This window comes from Neomonachus schauinslandi, chromosome 7 (genome assembly GCF_002201575.2).
Source record: "Neomonachus schauinslandi chromosome 7, ASM220157v2, whole genome shotgun sequence".
NCBI lineage: Eukaryota > Metazoa > Chordata > Mammalia > Carnivora > Phocidae > Neomonachus > Neomonachus schauinslandi.
The window spans coordinates 105,295,775-105,323,243 of NC_058409.1; the positions used below are offsets into that span (position 1 = coordinate 105,295,775).

The following is a 27,469-nucleotide window of genomic DNA, read 5'->3' on the forward strand; positions in this document are numbered from 1 at the left end:
TGTCTTTAATTTCTGTTTGTTTTTAAGAAATAAATGGCAAAATATATACACTGTGGCTTCTGAATCCCCTATCACAGAGTGTGAATAATGGTCCGGTTGCGGAGCTCCTGAATATACTCTTTGGCGTGGGTGACTGCCGTCTTCGGTGCCTCATGTGGAGGTGGGGGGCCTTCCACCAACTTCACAAAATAATGGCAAAAAACCTTCTCCATGATCCCAAAGCGACCTCTGCCATGGTATCGGATGCGTTTCAGGTACTGGCCTCGCCCTGAGGTCGACTCAGCTAGACAGGAAGACAAAGAGAGTTATAGGAAATGACTGCATCTGTAAGACTATAGCTCAAAAAAAATTTTTTTTAATTAAAATTAAAAATAAAAAGACTATAGCTCGATCACCTGAGCAACTTCTGTCCTTTCCTCGACTAGATTCTAAAACTACATGAGTTCACTGGCTGGTAAGAGCAGATTTGTCTCAAAACAAGTGTCTCTTGAGTACTTATTAAGGACCAGCCTCTATTCTAGGTGTTGGAGAGAGAAGAGTGAACAAGACTAGCAAGGACCCTGCCTCCATGCAGTGTACATTCTAGAGGAGAGAGACAGAAAATAAACATGATCATTCCAGTTAGTGACAAGTACAATGAATTAAACAGTGACGTGAGAGAGACTGATGGGGTGCTGGGGGCAACATCAGACCGGAGGGTGTCAACAGGCATATCTGAGGAAGAGACATTCGATCCAAGACCAGAATGAATCATCCATGCAAATATATAGGGGCATGGTATTCCAGGCAGAGGGAAAATCAAGTGCAAAGACCAAAGGTGGGAATGTGCTTGGTTTATTTTTTATTTAAATTCAATTCAATTAACATATAGTGTATTATTAGTTTCAGAGGTACAATTTAGTGATTCATCATTTGCATATAACACCCAGTGCTCATTACTTCAAGTGCCCTCCTTAATGCCCATCACCCAGTTCCTCCTTCCCCCCACCTACCTCCCCTCCAGCAACCCTCAGTTTGTTCCCTATAGTTAAGAGTCTTTCTTGGCTTGTCTCCCTCTCTGTTTTCGTCTTATTTTATTTTTCCTTCCCTTCCTCTATATTCATCTGTTTTGTTTCTTAAATTCCACATATGACTGAAATCATGTATTTGTCTTTCTCTGACTTATTTAGCTTAGCACAATACCCTCTAGTTTCATCCATGTTGTTGCAAATGGTCAAGATTTCATTTTTTTGATGGCTGAATAAAATGCCACTGTATATATATATATATACCACATTTTCTTTATCCATTTATCCATTGATGGACATCTGAGCTCTTTCCATACTTTGACTACTGTCGACATTGCTGCTATAAACATTGGGGTGCAGGTGCCCCTTCAAATCCCTATTTCTGTATTCTTCAGATAAATCCCTAGTAGTTCAGTTGCTGGTTCATAGGGTAGTTCTAGCTTTAACTTTTTGAGGAACCTCCATACTGTTTTGCAGAGTGACTGCACCAGTTTGCATTCCCACCAGCAGTGTAAAAGGGTTCCCCTTTCTCCACATCCTCGCCAACATCTGTTGTTTCCTGAGCTGTTAATTGTAGCCATTCTGACTGGCGTGCTGGCTTGTTTTAGGAACAGAAAAAACACCAGCCTGCTGAAACACAGTAAACAAGGCAAAGAGTGGTACAAACAAGGGAAGGAGATCAGTGGTGAAGGCAAGGTTACGGAGAGCCCTAAAGGCTGAGATAAAGAGTTTTTATTTCACTCCAACTGTGGTAAGAAGCCCCTGGAACCAAAGGTTCCAAAATGCTGGTCCTCTGGCTACATCAGACTAACCTACGGAACATATTTTAAATGCAGATGCTGAGAGCTCATCTCTGGAGATTCTAATTTACTGTATTTGGGGTGGGCCTTCGAAATTACATTCTGAACAAACACCAATACCCTTACCCCAGTAATTCTCATTTGTGGCCAATTTTAGGAACTCCCACATCACAACTGCTCCCTCATCTCCCCTCCCCAATTCTGCATGTCAACATCTGACCTTGTAAATTTAAAGAATTTTTTCAAATACTAGCTAAGAAGAAATCTGTCCACCAGTTTTCACCCACAGTAAATAAGAGGAGTAACCACCTTCTACTATTTTCTGAATTTAGTCAATTTCTCCTTTTTTTTTTTTTTTTAAGATTTTATTTGTTTATTTGACAGAGAGAGCACAAGCACGGGGAGCAGCAGAGGGAGAGGGAGAAGCAGGCTCCTCACTAAGCAGGGAGCCCAACCTGGGGCTTGATCCCAGGACACTGGGATCATGACCTAAGCTGAAGGCAAACACTTAACCGACTGAGCCACCCAGGCGCCCCAGTCAGTTACTCCTTGAGTTAATTTAATAAGCCTTTTAATAAGCCAAAACCTACAGAAGACATATCAAATTAATCTACTTCAATACTCACCATTCTTATATTCTTACTGTGACATAACCTTATAAATACAGGGACTATGTCAAAGTATACACTTGACAACCCTCTAACTGCTGTCCTCCATGAAATGGGTTTCAGCAGAAACATCCTAGCTTGGCCAGAGAGAAAGCTAAGGATGAAAGTGATTAAGAAAACTGCCTAGGGCCTCCGTGAGATAAGGAAAGAGCTACTGTCCTTATACCAATTTCATCACTGGGCGCCAAAGAAATGTGTTTGAGGTTTTCCAAAGAGAAAGCCAAATTACACAAATCACTTTAGAATGAAGTACCACTAGTTCCTCTGGATCCACCTGTCAGGAGGAAACCTACAAATAAGCACAATGTCACTAGAAAAGTGTAGAAATCCTCTAAAAGGCATTTTACAAACATAATGGCTGCTTCTATCCAAAATTATGACTCTACTCAACTTGAGCAGCCATTTCCAAATACTTTGAGGAAAAGGAACACTACTCCAGTGAAAATAGTATCTGAACTAGCTAACTATGCAGTACTACATAACCTATCCAAGCACAATGATCAGCCTATCAGGGTCTGTGTTAACTACCATTTTCCATCTCCCCCAAATATGTAAGAGCAAACACCAATATCTGCTAATTGCCAGTCATGATTTCATCCTAAAGCCATAAAATACCATCTGCCTATCTTGTAGTACATAATGCCACATTTTTTATGTCAGAACAAAAGCATCAATTCTTCTGAAACACCAGGATTCTTTAATACAACGTAATGGGAATATGCAACACAGCCACTGTGAGGTCTGAATGAAATTAGGACTTAGGAGTATAGATTCCAAATTGGTTTCTGATCTCCCCTCCTCCAGTCTCTTTTACTAATTCTGTATGTTAGGGATTTTAACTGCTTTTATATAGAACCATTTCAATGAAAATGAAACAATAAATAGAAGCCTACTGTCCTGTGGGCTCTGTTCTAATTGAAACATGAGTAGGGAGAGATCCAAAACTGTGCCATTCATTCACTCACCAAATATTTCTGAGTTCCTGCGGGGTGCTGGGCTCCATCCTGGGCTCCAAGGCTGCAAAAGTGACCCAGATATCAAGGAACCCCTCTGTTTGCCCTATGCCCCACCCCTGGAGGCCCCAAGGCACAATTTCAAAACCATTGCTTTATAGTTAATAGTCTTAAAACACTGCCTTAATAACATAAATCTCTCACCCCAAAACTTTCTGTGGTTCCTCTCCACTATCGTGTGAACCAAATTCCACAGCCCGCCATGCTCAGCCCTCTGGATCTAGGCCCAATCCACCTTTCAGTTTTATTTACTCAAGGTCAACCCTCTGCTTCCTTCAATTATTCTACTCACTGGACCACACAATTACTGCTCATTTCAACCTATGTGCCTTAGCTCACGTGGTTACTCCACTCTGAAAACTTTCTTTCTTCCTGGATACTCTTCGGATACCCAAACCCCTATCTTCAAAAGCTAAATTCTTCTAGAAAATTACCATGACGTTTCTAACCAATACTGACCTCCTCTTGTCTACTACTATTTACCTATATTACTCTTTTTGGTCTCAAACCATATGCTATCCTGTATAAGTGTTCATGTTTAATCTGTAAAAGTCACTTCCTCAACCAAACTTATATGTCTTTTGTATTGCCCCTAAAGTTCATGTTCAATAAGGAATAGAAATGATTTTGAAATACAACCTCTGCTAATTAATACCATTTTTTCAATATAGCTATCTGGTAAATTTGCTCAAATTCTAAAATAAGTTTCAAAGTTTTCCAAGTACATACAGTACTAATAACGTATATGGTTTGTTCCAACTCAAACACAATTTATGTATCCTTCCAAAGGACCACTACTGTCAAAGAACAAAACTATATGTGCTAAATGTTTTAAACTGCTTTAATAAGATACACCATCACCAAACTGTGTGGGCAGTATGCACGCGGAAGATACTCAAATACTTTCTGAATTTTTTCTCTGAATCAGAGAAAAAACATTAAGACATCTCAAAAATGGAAACAGCCTAAAGATTATGCCCAAGATGATGCTCATCTAAAGATGATGCCCAACAGGTATCAAGAATATTTAAAATATTGTCAATATTTCCTATTTTAGTAGTATTTAGATAAATGTAAATCTTGACATTTTAAAATTGGAAACCCTCTTCCCCCTTCATCACTCTTAGCCCAGAAGACTGATTTACAAAGTCAATCACTTTCCCCAAAGTGAATCACTTTAGATGTCATGAATCACTAATTATTAGTCCATGGCCACTTGTTAAGGTCTATTCACAGTGCCATTAGTCATCACTCTAAGTTTGAAAAGGAAAGAATTTTCAAAATCTGTGGTCATGCAACACCAGGTATTGGCTTTAGACTGATGACAGGCATTTGAAGGAATTACCATATAATGAGAACATATGCTACGAAAAAAGCACTTGCCTTAAAATGCCTATACTTACGTCAAGAGACTGAGGAGCCATTGCTGGACTGAAATCGTAGCCAACAAGTGACTAGTCTTTCAAAACTCTAAAAAACAATTATCTATGGAATGAAATGTCTAGGCCTTTTCCAAGAATACAATGAGAAAAATCAGTTTCCCGTATTTTATAGGTAAGAATCACTGGGATATTAATTAAACAAATAGCTCTCCAGGCCTCCCCTGAGGTTTCAGACCCAGTGGGTCTACAGTGGGTCCTGGGAATCTGTATTTTTTTACTAAGACCCTCAGATGATTCTTATGAGGGAAGTTTGGCAAATCCAGGGACAAAAGGTCTGACATGTCATGGTAAGATACTTCATCTTCCTGAGGGTACTCCTCTCTTTTACCTTCATAAAAGAATTAGGCAGCAAAATACTTAGCAAATGAGTTTTTTTTTTTTTAAGATTTTATTTATTTATTTGAGAGAGAGAATGAGATAGAGAGAGCGTGAGAGGGGGGAGGGTGAGAGGGAGAAGCAGACTCCCTGCTGAACAGGGAGCCCGATGCGGGACTCGATCCCGGGACTCCAGGATCATGACCTGAGCCGAAGGCAGTCGCTTAACCAACTGAGCCACCCAGGCGCCCCAGCAAATGAGTTTTTATAATCATAAGACAAATCCAAATTTATCAGCCCAACTCAAGAGAAGAGATTTTTACACAAAACTGAATGAAAAAAGGGTGCAGGTCAGTAGAGATTTTTCAGCAGAAATGTGCATAAGGAGACCAATGAATTAAAGGCCCATTCATGTAGGATTGGTTAAGTTTATTTTTGCTTAATGGCAACACTGGACTTTGCTCCTTTGTTTGGGAAGATAAGATTAAGCTCCTCACCCTTTCTCACTTTACTAAAATTACTGAAAAGGATTTAAAAACAAATTCTATTTCATTTGTATCTGAATTCCATTACAAAGTTTTGTCTGTCAGCTAAGAAGGCCATATTCCTATGAAAATGAATAAAATTAATTAAATTGGATTTGATATCCAGTCATAAAGCAGGAAAGGTCACCAAGAGGTTTTAAGCAAATGGTCTTGCTCTTCATCCATTTCATCTCTTCCAATGATTCTGGGCCCTCCCTGCATTATTTATTCATGCTGCTCTCAAAAGAAAAAGCTTATGAGTAATTACGATGGCCCTGCATCTTCTGAGATGCCATTTTGATCTCTCTCTGCATCTACGCATGTAGCAGAATATAATCAGTTATACAAGATTCAGCTTTAAAATAAGATATTTCAATTGAAAATCATAACTCATTTGAATTTCAGGAGTAGGTGTGGTTGCCAGCACCAATTCCAGGTGAGCTGAGGTAGGTTTTAACTTAACCAGAATAAGTATCTCCAGGAGGGTAGAAGTAATGTGACAAAGTAGAATTTAGATGATTTGTTTTTACTCTAATAGTTAAAAAATCATAAGGCACAACTAATTTCTCCCATAATGATTCGGCCTTTTTTCCTCTATTTGGACAGTAGCAGTACCCCGTATCTTGAATTTAAAATATCTTCAGTTCTTCTTATACATAGGTTTGGCAGATTGAGAAAATTTTGCTTTGACATCAACATCTTTGTTAGATTACAAAATTGCTGAGGTTAGGAGTAATTGCTGCTGAAGTGAAAAGGAAAACAGCAACTCCACCCAGCACTCCACTTCACTGTGGTATTGGGAGGGGGACAAGGGGCTTTGTAATAAGCACTGATCTCTTTCTAGAAAAAGACCTGTATGAAGGTATGCGACAAAAAGGTCCCTCAAATTTGTATGGTGCATCATGCTTCCCAAAGCATTTTCACTTACATTAATTTAATTTGATATGGAACAAGCACAGAAAACCTGAGATAATGCTTCAGAATGTAATAACAAAGGGAAACAAACACGTTTGGGTCATCTGAGCCTTGGCTTTTACAATTCAACAGATTTTCCATTCTGGTAATTGGAACGTTAAATTACGGGACACCTTTATGGATTAGGCACCTGGCTTGGCCCATTATAAATAAAGATTTTCTAAAGTCCACCTGTGATTCTTTATTTACCTCCTTCAGGCTGACAAAGAATTCATTTTTTAAAAAATCAGTTCTGTTCCTTCTCACTTTTATCATGATTAAAGGACCACTCCATGTACCATAATCTTGTACCCATTATTAAGTAATTATTGGCAATAGGTTTCATGATCTCACTTGCATTACAGAACAGGTAACAAGAAAGCAGTGAGGTTATTACCATTTATAACAGACTAACATTAGCATGCTGAAGGCAGAAGAATAAGCTATTACCAGCAATTTTCATTGGCAAACGCAGTCCTAAGTAGTTAAATATCAAAGACTATTGTTAGATAATGAACTCGGCATCACTATTGGAAGACATTTTCCAATGCTAAGAATATTAAACATCTTACCTATATATAAATTGGATCTGAATTCCACATTGTGGTCTCTCACTGCCATATCTTGTGCTTCTAAGAGAATCTTAAACAAAGAAAAGACAGGCATTGATATGGCTGACCCTGAACTAAAATGGAATTAAATTCCTCATTTCTTGTTGTTATCTCTATAATATGACTGCTAATCACATGCCTCTGTTTTATAGCCAATTTTAAAAAGAGAATATTAAATGATAACAGTACTAAGGAGAAGGGATACACTGAGCTTTCCTTCCTCAGATAAGAACTGCAAATGCAGGCAACACAGTCCATCCTGCTAAGTGTACAACGGAATGTATGAGTTGGAAAGGAGGAAACAGCAGTACTGGTAGCAGGTACCCTTGGTGATAAGCATTATGCCTTTGAGTCAGAGATTGTCAAAAAGTTCAAGAAGCTTAAGAGCTAACCCTTATTGAAAATTCTTAAACTTTGGATCCAAAATAACCATTAAACAACATCAAACAAGTAGAGAAAATCATACTTGAAAATTTTAAGAATTATTAAATTTATACTCTGTAGATATTTTGAATTAAGTTAACCTGCTCCAGAACACATTTTTTAAAAATAACAGAAACCGTGGGGTGCCTGGGTGGCTCAGTCGGTTAGGCATTAACTCTTAATTTCGGCTCAGGTCATAATCTCAGGGTTGTGAGATCGAGCCCTCTATCAGGCTCCGTGCTTAGCACAGAGTCTGCTTGGGATTCTCTTTCTCTCTTTCTCCCTCTGCCACTCCCCCTGCTCGCTCATGTATGCAAGCTCTCTAATAAATAAATAAATAAATCTTTAAAAAAAAAATCAAAACCTAGATCTTTCACTCATTTAAAGATAAAGAATACAATATAAAACTGAGTACACAGGGAGCCTGGGTGGCTCAGTCGTTAAGCATCTGCCTTTGGCTCAGGTCATGATCCCAGGGTCCTGGGATCAAGCCCTGCATCAGGCTCCCTGGTTGGCCAGCAGCCTGTTCTCCCTCTCCCACTCCCCCTGCTTGTGTTCCCTCTCTCGCTGTCTCGCTCTCTCTCAAAAATAAATAAAATCTTTAAAAAAAACCCAAAAAACTGAGTACACAAAAGATACTTAGTCATTGTATTCTGAACTAAATTAAATATAGGCATTACAATGGAACCTCTTGAAGTCTGAACGCATCAATCTCAACTGCTGAACTGCTAAACTAAAAAATCTCGCTTTTAAGTGAGAACTAACTGAAATGGAGAAAATACTGCTGATATCCCCAGATGTCCTCAACCCAGCATTTTTAAAGAAGAATACCATGTATCCACATTGAGGAAGGTAGGAAGTGCAGGGACGTGGTTTAGGGGAGAAATGGACTACAGGTGTTGCAGAGGGGAGGGAGCCATTGTCGCAAATAAGGGTGAGAGAGGAGCACACAGGGGAATGCACAAGAACATTTCCCCATAGCCAGTGGCTTGGAACACAAGAGGGGCTGAATTTCGTGAGTTCTTACAGACAGTGGGGCTTAAAGTCTGGAGTTTTAATGGTCATCAGGCTTGGCTGGGAAGAGACGCCAGAGGGTACTGTACTACTCCTGCAGAGAAGGCAGGCAAACAACCCAGGGGAAGACATCATGGAAATAGTGATCTGAAGAGCACCTAGGGCACACAGTGGGGAAATTATTCACTCTTCTCAGAGCACTTCCCTGAGAGGCAGCGATCACAGAGACCTCTAGGAACAAAGGAGCTGGGTAGTGGCATTCCCCCCGACCCCCACCCCTCAGCATAAACTCAGAGCCACCTGAGGGAAGCAGCTCAGCACCAACACTGACTGCCTAATTTGCTTCCACCAAACCCCAACCCCCTGTGCTCTGGTGGGACTGCCCCTCTCAGTCAAGGCTGGCTCAGACCCAGTGTGGCAGGCCCCTCCCCCAGAAGACCAGCACAAACCCCTGCCTACACCATGTCTCCTGACCAGAGAGTTTTGCAGGGCCTTAGTTCCAGTGGAGGTGGTGACAGGTCTCATTTCACAAGCAGACCAGAGCACATCTAGTTAAAATTTGCCACATTCAGGCCAGGGACCAAACACTGCCCACAACAGGCAAGAAGAGCTTCTGCAGATGACCCGAAGGATAGAACAGCCAGAACACAACAGCAGAACACACAAAGCACACACCAAAGACACTCCCTGAAGCACCAGGCCCTGGGCTTCATCTCTTCTTCATAAGGTCATTACTTTCAGAAACAGGAGACATAACTCACTTCTCTAACACACAGAAGAAGCCAGAGACTTAGACAGAATGCCAAGATGGAGGAGTTTATTTCAAATGAAAGAACAAAATAAGGCCACGGCCAGAGATCTAAGTGAAACAGATATAAGTAACATGCCTGACGAAAAATTTAAACCAATGATCATAAGGACACTCACTGCACTTGAGAAAAGAATGGAAGACATCAGTGAGACCCTTAGCATAGAGATAAGAGTTTAAAAAAAAAGTGAGAGATGAAGAATGCAATAAAGGAGACTGGAAACAGGCTTGTTGCAATGAATAGCAGGCTGGAAAAAGCAGAGAAATGAATTAGTGACCTAGAAGACAAAACAATGGAAAATAATGAACCTGAACAAAAGAGAAAAAGAAGAATTATGGAATCCGAGAACCAACTTAGGGAACTCAGTGACTCCAGCAAACATAATAACATTCGTATTATAGGAGTCCCAGAAGAAGAGAGAGAAGAGGGGGAAGAAAATTTACTTCAAGAAACAATAGCAGAAAACCTCCCTAATCTGGGGAAGGAAACAGACATCCAGATCCAGGAGGCACAGAGAACTCCCATCAAAATCAACAAAAGAAGGCCAACACCAACACATATTTAATTAAATTTACAAAATACAGTGATAAAGAAAAAAAATCTCAAAAGCAGAGAGACAAAAGAAGTCCTTAACCTACAAGGGAAAACCCATAAGGCTAGCTGGAGATTTCTCAACAGAAACTTGGCAAGCCAGAAGGGAGCTACGTGATCTATTCAATGTGCTGCATAAGAAAAATCTGTAGCCAAGAATACCCTATCCAGCAAGGCTATCATTCAGAATAGGAGATATAAAGAGTTTCCCAAACAAAAACTAAAGGAGTTCATGACCACTAAACCAGCCCTGCAAGAAATATTAAAGGGGACTCTTTGAGTGCAAAGGAGAGATCAGAAGTGACAAAGACAAGAAAGGATCAGAGAAAATCTCCAGAAACATCAACAAAACAAGTAATAAAATGGCAGTAAATATATATCAATAATTACTTTAAAAGAATAATTACTTTGAATGTAAATGGACTAAACACTCCAATCAAAGACATAGGGTGTCAGAATGGATAAAAAAAAAAACAAGACCCATCTATATGCTGCCTACAAGAGACCCATTTTAATCTTAAAAATATCTGCAGTTGAAAGTGAGGAGTTGAGAAACATTTATTATACAAATGAATTCCAAAAGAAAGCCAGAGTAGCAATACTTATATCAGACAAATTGGACTTTGAACAAAGACTGTAAAAACAGACAAAGAAGAGCATTATATAATCATAAAGGGGACAATCCAACAAGAAGATATAACAATTGTAAATATTTATGCACTGAACATGGGAGCACCCAAATACACAAAACAGTTAATAACAAACATAAAGGAGCTAATGGATAATAATACAACAATAGTAGGAGACTTTAACACCCCTCTTACACCAATGGACAGATCATTTAAACAGAAAATCAACAAGGGAACAACAGCTTTGAATGACACACTAGAACAGATAGACTTAACAGATATATTCAGAAGATTCCATCTTAAAGCAGCAGAATACACATTCTTTTCAAGTGCAAATGGAACATTCTCCAGAATGTATTATGGTCTAATATATATATGACCTAATATATTAGGTCACAAAACAGGTCTCAACAAATACAAAAAGACCGAAATCATACCATGCACCTTTTCTAAAGACTGTAACACTGTGAAACTAGAAGTCAACCACAAGAAAAAATTTGGAAAGACCACAAACACGTGGAGGTTAAACAACATGCTACTAAACAATGAATGGGTTAATCAGGAAATCAAAGAAGAAATTTAAAAAATACAGGGAAAGAAATGAAAATGAAAATACAACAGTTCAAAACCTTTGGGATGCAGCAAAAGCAGTCCTAAGAGAAAAGTACACAGCAATATAGGCCTACCTCAAGAAGCAGAAAAATCTCAAACAACCTAACCTACACCTAAAGGAGCTAGAAAAAGAACAACATACAATGACTAAAGCCAAGAGAAGGAAGAAAATAATAAAGATCAGAGCAGAAGTAAATGATATAGAAACTAAAAAAAAAAAAAAAAAAAAAAATAGATCAAAGAAACCAGGAACTGGTTCTTTGAAAAAATTAATGATTGATAAACCTCAAAAAAAAACAAAACAAACCAACAAACACCATGTGCCTACAATGAGTCAGCACAAATACCATTAGCACATTTGTACATAGTGATTCAGCTACTTTCATAGCTGGAAGGGTCTTTAGAAATCATTTAATCCAATTCCACCCAGTTGACAAATAAGAAAAATGGAACCAGACAGGTTAAGTGTTTTGCCCATCATCAAAATAGAAACTGTCACAGAAAAGAGTAGACTCTAATAAGCCTCCTGAGTCCCAGCAAGTGCTCTTTCCACCCAATTAGTTAAAATATCATAAGCTCGGGGCGCCTGGGTGGCTCAGTTGTTAAGCATCTGCCTTTGGCTCAGGTCATGATTCCAGGGTCCTGGGATCCAGCCCCGCATCGGGCTCCCTGCTCTGCGGGAAGCCTGCTTCTCCCTCTCCCACTCCCCCTGCTTGTGTTCCCTCTCTCGCCGTGTCTCTCTCTGTCAAATAAATAAGTAAAATCTTAAAATAAAATAAAATAAAATATCATAAGCTCTCAGTTATGGAACTGACCAAAAAAAACCCCAAAAAACAATCTTCTAAAAAAAATCTATCAAATCCCAAATCACTAAAACAAAGATTTATCACACAGACAGTAAAAAATGAATAAATGTCTGGCGCAAATAAAATCATGTCGGGAAAAAAAATAAACTTAAGGCATTCAACATTCCTAAGGTATAAGGACATTAATAAAACTGAGTGCCCTGAATCTGTATTATATGAATTATGCATTTTACACCAGGGAATTCAGGATTTAGGCTAAGCTTACTAACACAGCAAGACAGCTATGCACTCCCTCCCCACAAATCTTAGTTTACCTCTTTAATTATTTGGGCTCCCTTTTTGTCACTGAATTCCAGTTGAGCCAAAGCCTGGTCAATGGACATTCCTCGTATCTAGAATTAAAGGGTAACAGACAAGAAAAGATAAACAAATTAGTTTACAAAGTCAAGGTTCCCTTTGCAATGAAAAGTAAAAGCCTTACATAATACAAACAAGTTCTAAAAACAGTTAACTAGCTATATGTCAATTACATCTCAATTGACATATAATTATATCTCAATTGACATATAGCTAGCTAGTTAATATAACTGGGGGGGGGCGGATTTAAAAAAATTAAAAATAAAAATAGCTAACTAAATGTAGGCAGAGAAGAAGAAAACAAGTTTGAGAAGGGTGCCACCCTCTTTAAGTCAAAATCAAACTTAAATATTTTAACCATAAAACCTAGATTATAAATGTTTTAGTAATATTGAGAGAGCAGACATAACAGAAATCACAGGGTGGCGAGCACCACACTAGGAGTGAAAGGCATCTTCTTCTGCAGGATAAGTGTATTATATTTATCTGGGGCTTTGTCTTCTCTCATAGATAAATTTCATTCTCCCAGGAAAAATCTTATAAAGCAAGGGTTTTGAAATAGGTTGAATTAACTTTTAAGATAAATAAGCTTGCTTCCTGGATTCTTTCAGGGTATAGATTCCTGACGTCTTTGTTCTAAATATCTATGTATCCAACATAATTCAGTTTCTCAGAAGAAAAGTAAAAATTAAGCAAAATCACTCATCTCTGAGCAATCATTTGTGGATTACCTGTCAACTGTCTGAACATGTAATTATATTCCTCACTTTTTGGAGAAATCAGGACAAATTTTTTTGATTTTTCAAATCCTGGGGGAAAAGTCACAGCTTCTTAAATATTATATGGTAATGTCATTTTAGCTTACCAATTTTGCCAAATACCACATCTTATCTTTGCTGTATTTTATTTGCCTTCGACAATGGTAGATTTCCTTACAAATGGGGGAAAAAAAAGTTAGCAAATTTATCAAAATAACAATAACATACACTGTCAATAAAACTTTAACTTTTTATGCCTAATGAAAATGCTGCCACAAGAAGTAAAAATGCTACGTTGTATTTTCCAAAGTCTCACTATATTAAAAAGATCATTAAGGCAGTGATAGAAACTACAAAATGGCTACTTTGTGCCAAAATTTGCAACATTTCTATCCAGAGGAATAGTAAAAGATCTAAATGAAAACATTTAGCTGGATAAAAGAACAAAAGAAAAGGTACAAGAAAAAAGTTTCCTCTCAGTGGGGAAAATAAGAGAATATGGTGAAAGAGACAAAATAACTGGTTTCACAGGACATTCTAGGTGTTTGGTCAAGAGCACAGGTCCTAGATCAGACTGCCTGGGTCTGAATTCTAATTCTACCATCTTCTAGCTACAGAACCCAAGCTCTTTAACCTCTCTGCCTAAGTTTCCTCTTTTTTGAAATGAAGATAATAGTACCAACCACATAAAAATATAGTAAGAATTAAAGAAAATAATCTATGTAAAGAAAGCATTTTGCAGTGCCTAGCAGCTGGTAAGATCCTAGTAAATGTCAGTTTTTATTATCTTCTATTTAGAGTAGTAAGTATATCCCATTTAATTTTTTTAATCAATCATCGATTATACAATTTACAGTTGACAAAGTACATTCCAAGCCCATTATTTCATTTGATCTAACTCTATGAGTTGGGAGAGAAAACACTTTATGATCCTTTTACAGGGGCGCCTGGGTGGCTCAGTTGGTTAAGCATCAGACTCTTGGTTTCAGCTCAGGTCATGATCTCAGGGTTGTGGGATGGAGCCCCGTGTTGTGCTCCACGCTTAGTGCAGAGTCTGAGATTCTCTCTCTTCCTGCCCCTCCCCGCCCCCGTCACTTCCTGCCCCTCCCCACCCCTCCCACGCCCCAGTCTCTCTCTCTCAAATAAATAAATACATCTTTAAAAAAAAATCCTTTCATTGAACATTATATCAAAAACTAATGATGTACTATATGTTGGCTAATTTAATTTAAATTTTAAAAAAATAATAATAATCCTTTCACAAAGTAAAAACCAGAAAAAAAAAATCAGAAAAATCAAATGACTTATCTAAGACCACAAAGTTTGTGAGAAACAAAGCTGGAAGTCAAAGTGCCATACAGGAAGTATATGAAGTGTCTAACACAATGTCTGGCAAGTGTAACTTTAAAGCTCCCCTATGACTATAAAACCCACGTTCCTTCCACTACTACACCTATATTGCCCCTTCAAAACAATCAGAAAACATTTGGGGCACCTGGGTGGCTCAGTCATTAAACATCTGCCTTCAGCCCAGGTCATGATCCTGAAGTCCTGGGATCGAGCCCCGCATCGGGCTTCCTGCTCTGTGGGAAGCGTGCTTCTCCCTCTCCCACTCCCTCTACTTGTGTTCCCTCTCTCGCTGTGTCTCTTTCTGTCAAATAAATAAAATCTTAAAGAAAAGAATTAGAAAACATTTGTCAACGCAAATAATAGCAAGGAGACCTCAGAACTTTCTAACATTCTGACTCCTGCTGGAAATTTTCAAATGTCTTAGAAACAGCAGAGTTTTCTCACGTGGCCATCTTTTAATATGTAGCAGATTTCATTTCAGTTGCAATAGAAGCTGACAGGCTGAAAACTGTAGCAATAGCCTAATTACGTTTTCACCAATAAAGTGTCCAGGGGAGCACTGGAGAGGAAAGAACTGTCGTGACTGAAAATATTATCTGCAAAAATTAATACACTCAATAAAATCTTTTATACAGAAACCCTTCAATTCTTGGTTTCCCATGGTGGGCTATTTCCAAACCTGAACTATATATGATTATCTTCAAATTTTGTAAAAAAGATACTGTACTCCTGGCAGGAGCATGGGGAAAAAAGGAATCAAGTACTTACCAAAAAAAGAAGAAAGTTATTCAATCATGCTCTTTTAAAACGAAAAAGCTCAACATTTCCTTTAGGCAGGTGCAATGTCTAAAGGCATTTTCTAAAGATAAACCAGACAAACCTATCATAGCAAACAGATAAAGTGGCAAAGTTGGAGAACAGGAGGTCCAGTTAAATGTCACTATTAACCAAGCTATACAGTAAATTAGATAAAGTTAAGTTAGGATATAATGTGCAAAGTAGCAATTCAAATGAAGTAAAAGTAAGTCTAAATTATGAAATGTCTAAACCAGTAACTTTTAAAGAAACTAATTTATTTTAAAATGCATATAATAACTCAAATGATTAAAAAAAAGTGTCACCTAATGACACTCAGTGTCATTAGTCAGTTAAGCATCTGACTCTTGATTTCGGCTCAGGTCATGATCTCCGGATCTTAAGACTGAGCACCACATGGGGCTCTGCGCTGGGCATGGAGCCTGCTTGAGATTCTCTCTCCCTCTCTCCCTGCCCCTTCCTCCCCCACCCTCCCCACCCCCACACTCTCTCTCTCTCTCAAAAAAACAGTGTCACCTAATAAGAGTCCAAACTAGGGCCTTATGGGATCCACATAATGACTTGTAAGCATGACTTATTATCAGTATGTCATTCCATAAATTAAAAACATGCTTCCTATTGAAAGGGTTGTTCAGTTTTGATATAGTCTCACTATATTTTTAGTTTATTTAACATAGCTTTCTTCATAGATATTGCAAAAGTAAACCCAAGCCCAAATTAACAAGGGCTGACTATTACGAAGAAAGCCATTTAATTTCTCTCTGGCTCATTTTCTTCACCATGATGAAGCCACAGGTAAGATAAAGTCTACACGGGAATCTATATTGTTTGGAAATTGGTGCTAGCTAAATTAGGAAAATAGTCTTAAAGATAATAGGAGTGGCCTAAAACATGCCCAAATTGGTGACATTCATTGTAACTTACTGCTACAGGATTTACTCACTACTGACCCACTATTATTTTTTTAAAGATTTTATTTATTTGAGAGAGAAAGAGAGAAAGAACATAAGCAGGGAGAAGCAGGCCCCCCAACGAACAGGGAGCCTGATGCAGGGCTCAATCCCAGGACTCTGGGATCAAGACCTGAGCCAAAGGCAGATGCTTACCTGACTGAGCCACCCAGGCACCCCTGATTCACTATTATTTAACTGCATATTTCAATGCTGAAGATCAGAATGAGTTAGAATGGTAAATATTATCTGACCTCTTTTTATTTTTTTTCTAAGATTTTATTTATTCATTAGAAAGACAGACAGAGTGGAAGAGAGAGAGAGCACAAATCAGAAGGGGCAGAGGGAAAGAATCTTTTTTTTTAAGATTATTTATTTATTTATTTGAGAGAGAGAGAGAGAGACACACACAAAAGAGAGAGGGAACACAAGCAGGGGGAGTGGGAGAGAGAGAAGCAGGCTTCCCGCTGAGCTGGGAGCCCAATGTGGGGCTCGATCCCAGGACCCTGGGATCATGACCTGAGCCGAAGGCTGACACTTAACGACTGAGCCACCCAGGTGCCCCGAGGGAGAGAATCTTAAGCAGACTCCCCTCTGAGCGCAGAGCCCACCACCAGGCTCAATCTCACCACCCTGAGATCATGACCGGAGCCAAAAACAAGAGTTGGATGTTTGAGCCACCCAGGCGCCTCTGTCTGACCCCCTTTTAAATTAGGGATAAAACTAATTTTTAAGATGTTTGCAGTTAGCAGACTGGCAAGTACAAGGTCACACTGTACATAATGGCAGCATAAGAACTATGTGGCTAGGTGTGCACACTATTCCATTATTAAGCTATGTATTTAATGAAGGGCATTAATATTTCAATCATAACAGGTATAAATGATGCACCAATGTCAATTTACCAAGTACTAGTTAAAGTCAGAAAACATTAAAGTGTTTTCTAAAAGTCATAATTTGTTCCCAAAAGGATTACTCATTCAAACAAAATCTGTAATCTACTGTTAACTACCTGAATTTTGCCGCTTGGGATATATCCTGAAGTGCATTTAGTTTAATATACAAAAAGACTAGTACTATAAAATATAAAATTTTGCTTTTAGATTCTGGACCTGACAAATGTTATGATTTCTTTCTCAATTAATACCTAAGTTCAAAGAACTCAAGTAAGAAGAAAGCTCATTAATAATAGGAAATATTTTATTTATGATATTTGTACAAATATGCAATTTTTCCTAAATTTTGGTTAATTATAAAATGGAGTCAATACTTAATAGCACAGATTCTGTCACAAATCTATCAAGTTCTGATGGCAAAATAAAATATGAAAGAAAGTTATTTGTTTAAACTATTAGCATCTCTTTCCCCCTTATTCCCCAATGAGGTGGGAGCTCTTTAAATCAATAAATTAACTCCCCTAAATAGAAAAAAAGAAAACATAAAACTGTACTAACTCAGACCAATACTTACCAATTGAATCCTAATGAAAGGCAAGCTGTCAAATTCATATAAAAACTAAGCAAACGACATTACTGAGATGATATATATTATCCAGTAGCCTTAAATCCCAAAGACCTTTAAAAGATGTTTTCTGAACTGAATGATTTATAATTAACACCACTGAATATATTAATAATAGTTATTAATTAATTAATAATTAATTCTAAGCACCACAATCTATTTTCTTAAGGATCCAAATGTTTCCATCTTGTTTATGCTATCATTACTTGTTTAAGCTTTTTAACAGATACCTATGTATTCCACAGCAAATTCACATTAAGCTGGAAATTAGTCTTGTATCTCAGACTAGAGCACTCACAAGCAGTTTGGAGAGGGTAAAAGAATTCCAAGCAGCTGAGGGGCGCCTGGGTGGCTCAGTTGGTTAAGCGGCTGCCTTTGGCTCAGGTCATGATCTCAGGGTCCTGGGATTGAGCGCCGCATCGGGCTCCCTGCTCAGCGGAGAGCCTGCTTCTCCCTTTCCCTCTGCCTGACACTCTGCCTACTTGTGCTCTCTAACTCTCTGTCAAATAAATAAATAAATCTCTTTAAAAAGCCAGTAGGCCCAAAGGAGTAATTAAAAAAAAAAGAATTCAAGCAGCTGAGATAAAACTCGGTATCTCTGAAAGGAATCCAATGATTAAATTCAAACCTTAGTTCAAAGGTTTGTGAATTACAAACAGACAAAAATCACAAATAAGTGTGTCTATGTTCAAATTTAAGACGTTGGAAAACCAAACATGATTTTTTTTTTTTAAAGATTTATTTATTTGAGATAGAGAGCAAGAGTAGGGGGCAGAGGGAGCTGCAGACTCCCCGCTGAGCAGGAAACATGATGCAGGGCTCAATCCCAGGACTCCAGGGTCATGACCTGAGCTGAAGGCAGGTGCTTAACCGAATGAGCCATCCAAGCACCCCCAAACATGATTTAAACACGGTCAATGGTTTAAGTCATCCTTGCCAACTGCTCATGCACCACTACCAAGAATACATTAGCCAGCCTCTAAAGAGTCAAAAATCTGTCAGTATGGGGGCACCCGGGTGGCTTGGTCGTTGAGCTTCTGCCTTCGGCTCAGGTCATGATCCCAGTGTCCTGGGATCGAGCCCCATGTCGAGCTCCTTGCTCAGCGGGGAGCCTGCTTCTCTCTCTCCCCCTCCCCCTGCTTGTGTCCCCTCTCTCGCTGTCTCTCTCTCTTTCTCTGTCAAAAAAAAAAAAAAAAAAAAACCCACAAATTTAAAAAAAAAAAAAAAGCTGTCAATGTGTCTCAAGCTATTAGCTTAGTTTTAGAGTTAAGGTCCCCAAACAGAAGGTTAAGTCAAGGCAAACAAATATGTAAAACAAAGACAATCTTTTAAAACTACCAAGAAGATAAATCTAGAACATCCTCTGTAACAGTCTAATGATCACACAAATTGTGGAATACTTTTTCCCTTTCTTCACATGGAACAATAAATCAATGCTAGCCACATAAGAATAACAGCGCTTTATCAAAATTAAGAGATAATTTCTTTTTTTAAAAAAAGATTTTATTTATTTTAGAGAGAGGGCATGCGCTCAAGGGGGAGAAGCAGAGGGGAAGGGGTAGAGGAGGAGGGAGAAAGAATCTGAAGCAGACGCTGCACCGAGCTCAGAGCCCAATGCAGGACTCAATCCCACAACCATGAGATCATGACCTGAGCCGAAACCAAGAGCTGGACTCTCAACCAACTGAGCCACCCAGGTGCCCCAAGAGATTATTTCTACCCACAAACTTACTGCTGGTCTCCGAGGTTCTCCAGGCAATTGTGGAGGATAAACAATTTTATTCTTCTTTTCCCATCTTCGAGAAATGTCCAGAGACCCACTTGTGTGGATATGTGATTGGGGCAAAACATTATGAGATGAAAGAAGCCTGTAAAACAAAAGACACTTAGAATCTTTTCCAGAGCTTACGAATCTCCTGAATCACATCAGCTCCATTGTGATCAAAACTCTTTAAGGATCACAAGTGGAAACAGTCTAGATGTTAATTAACAGAGAACAATTTTACATAAAATACCATAGAGAGCTAGTTCACTGAAAGCTAGGAGTAAAACGTTGATAACCAGCGTTAAGTCAAATAATAAACAGATATTACCTCAAGATCTCTTGCTCTGACTGACCAAAAAAAGTATTGACTCTTTAATATAAGCCAGCTCAGTCCTAAAACAGAGTTAAAGAAGATATAATGGATCCCTGACCTAACCTGTGGAATTCCTCAATTTTGTGGAGTAGGCAGCACAAATCACAATATTTTGTAATCCTTAAGAAATTAAAAGATAAAGCTGGCATTACATGCCTCCTGAGGAAAGAAATCACTACCCACCATCCATGAAGTAGTCTTTCTGCAAAAAACAAACCTGAATTAATGGAGCTTCTAGATTCAATACAGGAAATAGAGAGACAGGAGAACATGTTAACAATATGAGGGGGATGCACTCAGCAAAATCCAAGCTGTACAAATTCTACAAGACAAACAGGCCACTTTCTTCAACAAATAAATTACAAGGGGAAAAAGAAAGAGCTGAATAAAGAACCAACTGATTAAGAGACTTCAAAGAAATATCAATTAATTTCAATGTGTTGATTAAAATTTTAAAAGTACAACAGTTATTTAACCATTGCAAATTTGAACATTAACTGGATATTTGATACTTTTTAGTGAGATATATAGTGAAATATTTATGAATTAAATAATATGGTGTCTGGGATTTGTTTCAAAATATGATGGGAGAGAGTAGGGACCATAGATAAAATAAGATTGGCCATGAGTTGAAGCTGGGTGATAAGTTCATGAGGGTTCATCATATTATCTACTTTTGTATGTCTGGGTATATCCAAATAACACACAAACTTGGTGTTTCCCTGCTGTGCAGAATATAGAGTTTAAATTCCTAGGAAGACACAGAAGGCCTTTTATAATCTAACCCCAACAGCCATCTTGGCTCATTCACCTTATGGCCTGGCCACACAAACATTCCTTGTTCTCTGAACAAACCACATACTTTCATATCTTTATACTTTTGATTATATTGTTTTTTCCTCAATCATCATCTCCTGAATGAAATGCTTATCCTGTTTTAAGCTCCAGCTCAACTGTCACCTCAATGCAAGGCATCACCTGATCCCTTCTCCCAGACAACCATTCTCCCCACTATCTTCGTATTCTGTTCTTACCAGCCATGCAGCAGCGAGTTGGAACTATGGTACTCTAAGGTGGCTGTATAAGAATGAGTTCCTGTAGTAAATGTGCACTTGAGCATTGTGAAGGCAAGTATACCATCCTCTGTAATCTAGCACTAAGGACAGTATCTGGCACATGGAGGGGCGCCTGGGTGGCTCAGTCGGTTAAGTGTCTGCCTTCGGCTCAGGTCATGATCCCAGGGTCCTGGGATCCAGCCCCGCATCGGGCTCCCTGCTCAGTGGAACACCTGCTTCTCCCTCTCCCACTCCCCCTGCTTGTGTTCCATCTCTCACTGTGCCTCTCTCTGTCAAATAAATGAATAAAATCTTTAAAAAAAAAAAAAAAGACACTGTGCTAGGTATGATGGATACAGAAGGCACAGGCCTCACCCTCAAGCATTCTTTCAGACTGGTTGGTGTAACAGTGGTTTCATTGAAGAAGAATTAAATAGACGCCAAGGGATTTGTGTTTCTGTAATCCTGTGTCAACAATGAGATTCAAGATAGAATTAAGGTTCAGAGAGCCCCTAGAGATAATGTACTCAATTCCTCTTTTCATAAAAAACTGGAGGCCCAGGGTGCCTGGGTGGCTCAGTTGGTTAAGCGACTGCCTTCGGCTCAGGTCATGATCCTGGAGTCCTGGGATCGAGTCCCGCATCGGGCTCCCTGCTCAGCAGGGAGTCTGCTTCTCCCTCTCCCTCTCCTCCCTCTTGTGCTCTCTCTCTCTCTCAAATAAATAAATAAAATCTTTAAAAAAAAAAAAAAAAAAACTGGAGGCCCAGAGAATTGATAAACTTAGTGTACCCCTGAATTACAGCAGCATAGAAGCAAACGATCACGATTAGAAACATGAAAAGAAGTTTTGAAATTGTGTAATATAAAGTTTACAGCTCATAGTGTTCAGTGTTTTGGAGAACAGGAGAGATGAACTGTTCAGAGGGCCTGATTTAAAATTAGTACTAGCCATCAGTGTTTATCACGTGCTAGGAACTCTAGGGTGTGGTACATTAATTATTTACCCACCACTGACAGAATAAAGTGGGTATTATTCTTTTCATTCTAGAAGTAATAACATCAATTTTATTGAGCCCTTTTAAGTGTCAGGTTAAGTATTTTACTTAAAGTATCTTATTTGAGTTCCTTAAGAAGCCTATGAGGTAATTATGGTTTTTATTCAATTAACCAATGAGAAAACTGAGCTCTGGAAAGTTATGTGACTTCCTCAAGGTCATTTACCTCATATTGGAGTTAAGATTTAGACTCAGGTTTACTTGACTCCACAGTCTCTGCTCTCATCCCATGGCTTATAGTTGTTGTTGTTTTTTTTTTTTTAGGAAATTCTGCCCTCTAACATCATGTATCCTAGTCTTGTGCTTTTCAGTTAAAATAGTGGAACCTAAATGTGGATGGCAAAGGTTTTGTCAAGTATTTTGATGGTACTGATCTTAATATCAGGATGTAAAATGGTGAACTTGAGATAGAGTAGTAGAAATGAGCCAGTAGGAGAATAGATTTTTAAAATTCTTTAGCCTGGGGGAGCCTGGGTGGCACTGCTGCCCGCTCAGTGGGGTGTTTGCTTCAGGATTCTCTCTCTCCCTCCGCCCCTCCCCCTGCTCACACTTGCTTGCATTCTCCCTCTTAAATAAATAAATCTTAAAAAAAAAAATCTTTAGTCTGAATGGTTTAAAAACTAAAAACAAAGGCCTTGCTAAGTGTATTATCCAGTTGCATAAACTGTGTGAAAATCTGCCAATTTACAACAACTTTGAATATTTAAGTCTGGGTTAAATACTCAGTATCCATGTGCCAGATTTTTTTTTTTTTTAAAGATTTTATTTATTTATTTGACAGAGAGACACAGCGAGAGAGGGAACACAAGCAGGGGGAGTGGGAGAGGGAGAAGCAGGCTTCCCGCTGAGCAGGGAAGGACCTGAGCCGAAGGCAGACGCTTAACGACTGAGCCACCCAGGCACCCTAGCACAGTGTCTTATACTCAAATCAATACACATTCAATGAATTAAATATGGTGCTTAATAAATTAATTATTAATAAATTAATTATGAATAAATAATGACAAAGATGTCTGAATACCTACAATACTTTCAGGGCTCAAATGGCTCATAAAATGAATTATCAAGCAAATACTAAACAACTGTAATCAAATTAAATTTAAATATTATTCCAAACAGAGCACTTAATTCAGGAGTGTATTAAATCAAAAGTTCTTATACGCCCTCTCTTGGTCAACTGTTGGAATAACACCGAATTAAAGCAGAAAATTAAGCAATCATAAAGTAAATTGAAAATCTTTAATTCAAAACTTAACTACATAATTTGAAACTTACAACTTTTGAGACCTTTTTATGTAAGAAATACTGTGAAGACTCACTAGAAAAAAGGAAGTCAAGAAAAGGAAATTAGTGGAATTAACAAATGAGAACCTGAGTTACTGCTGGAATCCATTTCCTTCTGTAAAATTTTTTTCCAACAAATATTAAAATTTAAGTCTGCCTAGCACTCTAGTTCACTGTTAGCATTCTAAAGAATCAAAACTAGTTAAAACCTTTAAAAAAAAATGAAAGGCATCCAGGATCAACTTTTATCATTTTGAAAGTCAAGTATCATTACTGATATTTATTTTTTTTTTTTTTTTTTTAAAGATTTTATTTATTTATTTGACAGAGAGATAGACAGAAGAGCACAAGCAGAGGGAGTGGCAGAGGGAGAGGGAGAAGCAGGCTCTGCACTGAGCAGGGAACCCGATGCGGGACTCGATCCCAGGACCCTGAGATCATGACCTGAGCTGAAGGCAGACGCTTAACCATCTGAGCCACCCAGGCGCCCCATTACTGATATTTATTATATCCTTTCATTTATTGGGAAGCTCAAGTCCTTTTAGCTTCACTAGACCTCTGTACAGTGGATGAAGGAAGGTAGGCCTGAACCAACTCTCTAAAGTGCTTGTACACATAACAGATATACAGGTGCCCACATTATGGTGAGACTGCCAGAGTCCAAACGGAAAGTAGGTGGTATACTGAAACTAGCATACGAACTTCATTACTCCTGTTACTCTCGTGTCTTCCATCTACCGCTACTTAAGGATTCAGTTTAAGTATCACTTTTCAAATTCTTCCCATAGTCATTAGACATTGAAAAGTAAATTTACAAAGTAAATTTTAGGATTAAGAATTCAGATAAACAGTACGTGAGTTTCTAAAGTCACAATTTAAGGGGCGCCCAGGTGGCTCAGTCGCTTAAGCGTCTGCTTTCGGCTCAGGTCATGATCCCAGGGTCCTGGGATCCAGTCCCACATCAGGCATCCTGCTCAGCGGGGAGTCTGCTTCTCCGTCTGCCTGCCACTACCCCCAGCTCGTTACTTGCATGCTCTCTCTCTGTCTCAAATAAATAAAATCTTTTTAAAAAAAAGTCACAATTTGAGAAATAATACTTCCTACTTATTGCTCAAAGTTCATTTTGCGCTTTAGTACAAGGTATACCCAAATCCCAAGTGAAGATAATACTGGCCTCTGGCTCAACATGAGAATATCATGTTGTTATATGCATCAAGGTAAAAAATTCTTTATTCCCAATTTACTTCTGTTATATTAAGTTAATCCCACACTTGAGACTGAATAAAAGAACATCCTCCATCTTGCCTCAATTAGAATCTAACAAAAATGACAACCAAAAATGTCTCCAGACATTGCCAAATGTCTCAGGAGGCTGGAGGTAATGGGTGGGGGCAAAACTGCCCCTAGTTGAAAGTCACTATTAGCTAAAGTGACAGAAAAAAAGGGGGTGGGGGGGCAAGAGCTTTTGCAGACTAAGGAGCATGACTTCTCTGTTCCAAAAGGTTCTTGTTATCAATGTCATACACATGTGGATAGTTAATAAGCCAGATTTTCGGGGAGCCTGGGTGGCTCAGTCAGTGAAGTGTGTGACTCTTGATTTCAGCTCAGGTCATGATCTCAGGGTCCTGGGATAGAGCCCCACCTCGGGCTCCGTGCTCCATGGGCAGTCTGCTTGGGATTCACTCTCCCTCTCCCTCTGCCTCTGCCCCTCCCACCCCTCTCTAAAATAAATAAATAAATCTAAAAAAAAAAAAAAAGAAAAAGAAAAAGTCCAGAATAGGGATTCATAAAATTATATAACTTCAGGACTAAAAAGAGCCTTAGGGATTATCCAGCAAAATCCTGTATTACATAGATGAAAAGACTGAAGACAAACTGCTTAAGTTGCTTGCTCAGAGCTTCCAAGTATAATAAGTCAGTGCAGGACAATTTAAGTCAACAAACATTAACAAAATATTCACTTTGTGCAAGACCCTAACTTGGAACTATAAAGAGAAATAAGAACTGTCCCTACCTATCCAGGGTATATAAGCTAGTAAAGAGCACAGACACATAACATGAAGCCACTGTTTGAGACACACATGCTAAAAGGAGAGATTAATTTCTTTCCTTTTCAGTGAGATCTGAGAAATCTAAATAAGAAACATATGAACAGGGTTTAAATAATTAGAACTCATATTATAGACAGGAAGTGAAGGCACAGTATGAAAGCCAAGAAGCAAATAAATGACAGCATATTCAGATGAAGTAAGTAAATTAGCATAGCTAGGATGGAATAGTAAGAGATAATCTAAAAAAAAGCAAAGTATAGACAAATCCTAAGGGGCAGTGCGTCCTATTTTCTTCTTTAGCCCACCTCTTCGGTCCCTTGACCAAAGAACTGGAAACAGAGCTAAATATAATGGGAACTCAGTAATAATTTATAATGATAAAAACAGTAATGGCAGCTAGAATCTAGGGTGGGACTGTTATATGCCATGCACTATACTAAACACTTCATATGCATTACCTCATTTAATCCTCATAAAAATACTATGACATAGGTACTAATATTACTCTCCTAGCATACATAAATACTAAAACTTAGAAAAGATAAATAACTTTTCCAAAATCATAATTTAAAAAGGGGATTCACACCCAACTCGTCTGTCTCCGAAGCCTATAAACTAAACTAATATAAATTCCAACAAATGTGCAGATCAGACAATTTACACTCAGATTATCAATCTCCAAATATCAACAGCTGTACTGCAGAAGAGGGGAAGAGGGACAAGGAGAAGGTAGCAGAGAAAGGCTCCTTGACAGTCCTGACTTAATTGCATTCCCTAACCTTAAAAAAACCCATTTGTCCTGAGGTCTAAGAATGCTCTGGAGAATACAGTATAAAGCTTTAGAACTTCCAATGATTAGGGAGCCTTAGGAAAGTTATTTTACTTTGGGGAGCTTCAATTTCCTTGTCTGAAAAATGGATGTAGCAATACCTACACTATGCAAGTTGTTATGAGAATGAGATAACGCATATAAAGCGTTTAACACAATGCTAGACACGTTGTAAAGCGCGGTTATCTACAATACAGTCCCTGCTCAGATAACCAAGTAACCAGAGAGGTAACTAGAAAAGTCGGACGCTCCCAACACGGTTGGGAGAGTGTAACCATGTTCAGAGATTATTTAGAAAAGAGATTTACAATGTCCCCTAACAGGTTATCCTGATTCCCTCAGAGCTATGTAATACGGCGGTGGAAAGATGGAGTGACCAAGCAGAGACTGGCTGTCTCGTTCGCTTCCACAGCCCCAGAGCCTAAATGCTGAGGGTGGCAGATAGGCCCTCAGTAATTGACAAACCGGGAAGGAGGCCTTAAGCTCTCTGCAACTCCGAGGCGAAAGACTTACCCTAAGGCCAGCTTCCCCCTCAGATTCTGTATCCTTAATGCACCTGAAACATTAACACAAGCGGTCAATTCAGACTCCCACCTCCACTCCCTTCTACCACGCCTAAACCACTAAGAAATCCCTACCCTACTCATTCGTACCCATACGTTCCAGTATTGCCGCCGCCATCTTTCTCCCTCCCTCTACGGAAGCCTCCGAGTTCATGCACTGTGCGGACAAAGCGCATGCGCAATTCTTAGGTGCTCCCCCACCCCCCACTGCGGGAGACCTAGCAGTATTTACACCCGGGATGCTGTCATGGAGACCGCGAACACGTCGCCTGCGCTATAGGCGTGATCCGGCCAGCCTTGCCTGGGAATGAATGACTTTAATAAAGGCCAAAACTAGTGAGTTTCTGGACATTCATCGAGATCCAAAAAAATTGAGAAACTTCGGGGCGCCTGGGTGGCTCAGTGGTTAAGCCTTGGGCTCAGGTCATGATCCCAGGGTCTTGGGATCGAGCCCCGTATTGGGCTCCCTGCTCGGCGGGAAGCCTGCTTCTCCCTCTCTCACTCCCCCTGCTTGTGTTCCCTCT

General features: G+C 39.0%; 1 protein-coding gene across 1 annotated transcript; it reads right to left on the minus strand.

The window, feature by feature from the left end:
• MRPL22 (mitochondrial ribosomal protein L22) lies at positions 1-27,066 on the minus strand. Its single transcript, XM_021697308.2, has 7 exons — positions 27,036-27,066; positions 26,896-26,938; positions 19,703-19,838; positions 13,441-13,506; positions 12,533-12,610; positions 7,296-7,365; positions 1-283 (listed from the first exon to the last, which is right to left on the minus strand). The coding sequence occupies exons 1-7, from the start codon at positions 27,061-27,063 to the stop codon at positions 72-74; spliced, it is 633 nt and encodes a 210-aa protein (XP_021552983.1). The 5' UTR covers positions 27,064-27,066; the 3' UTR covers positions 1-71.
• Between the last annotated feature and the right edge of the window lie 403 nt (positions 27,067-27,469).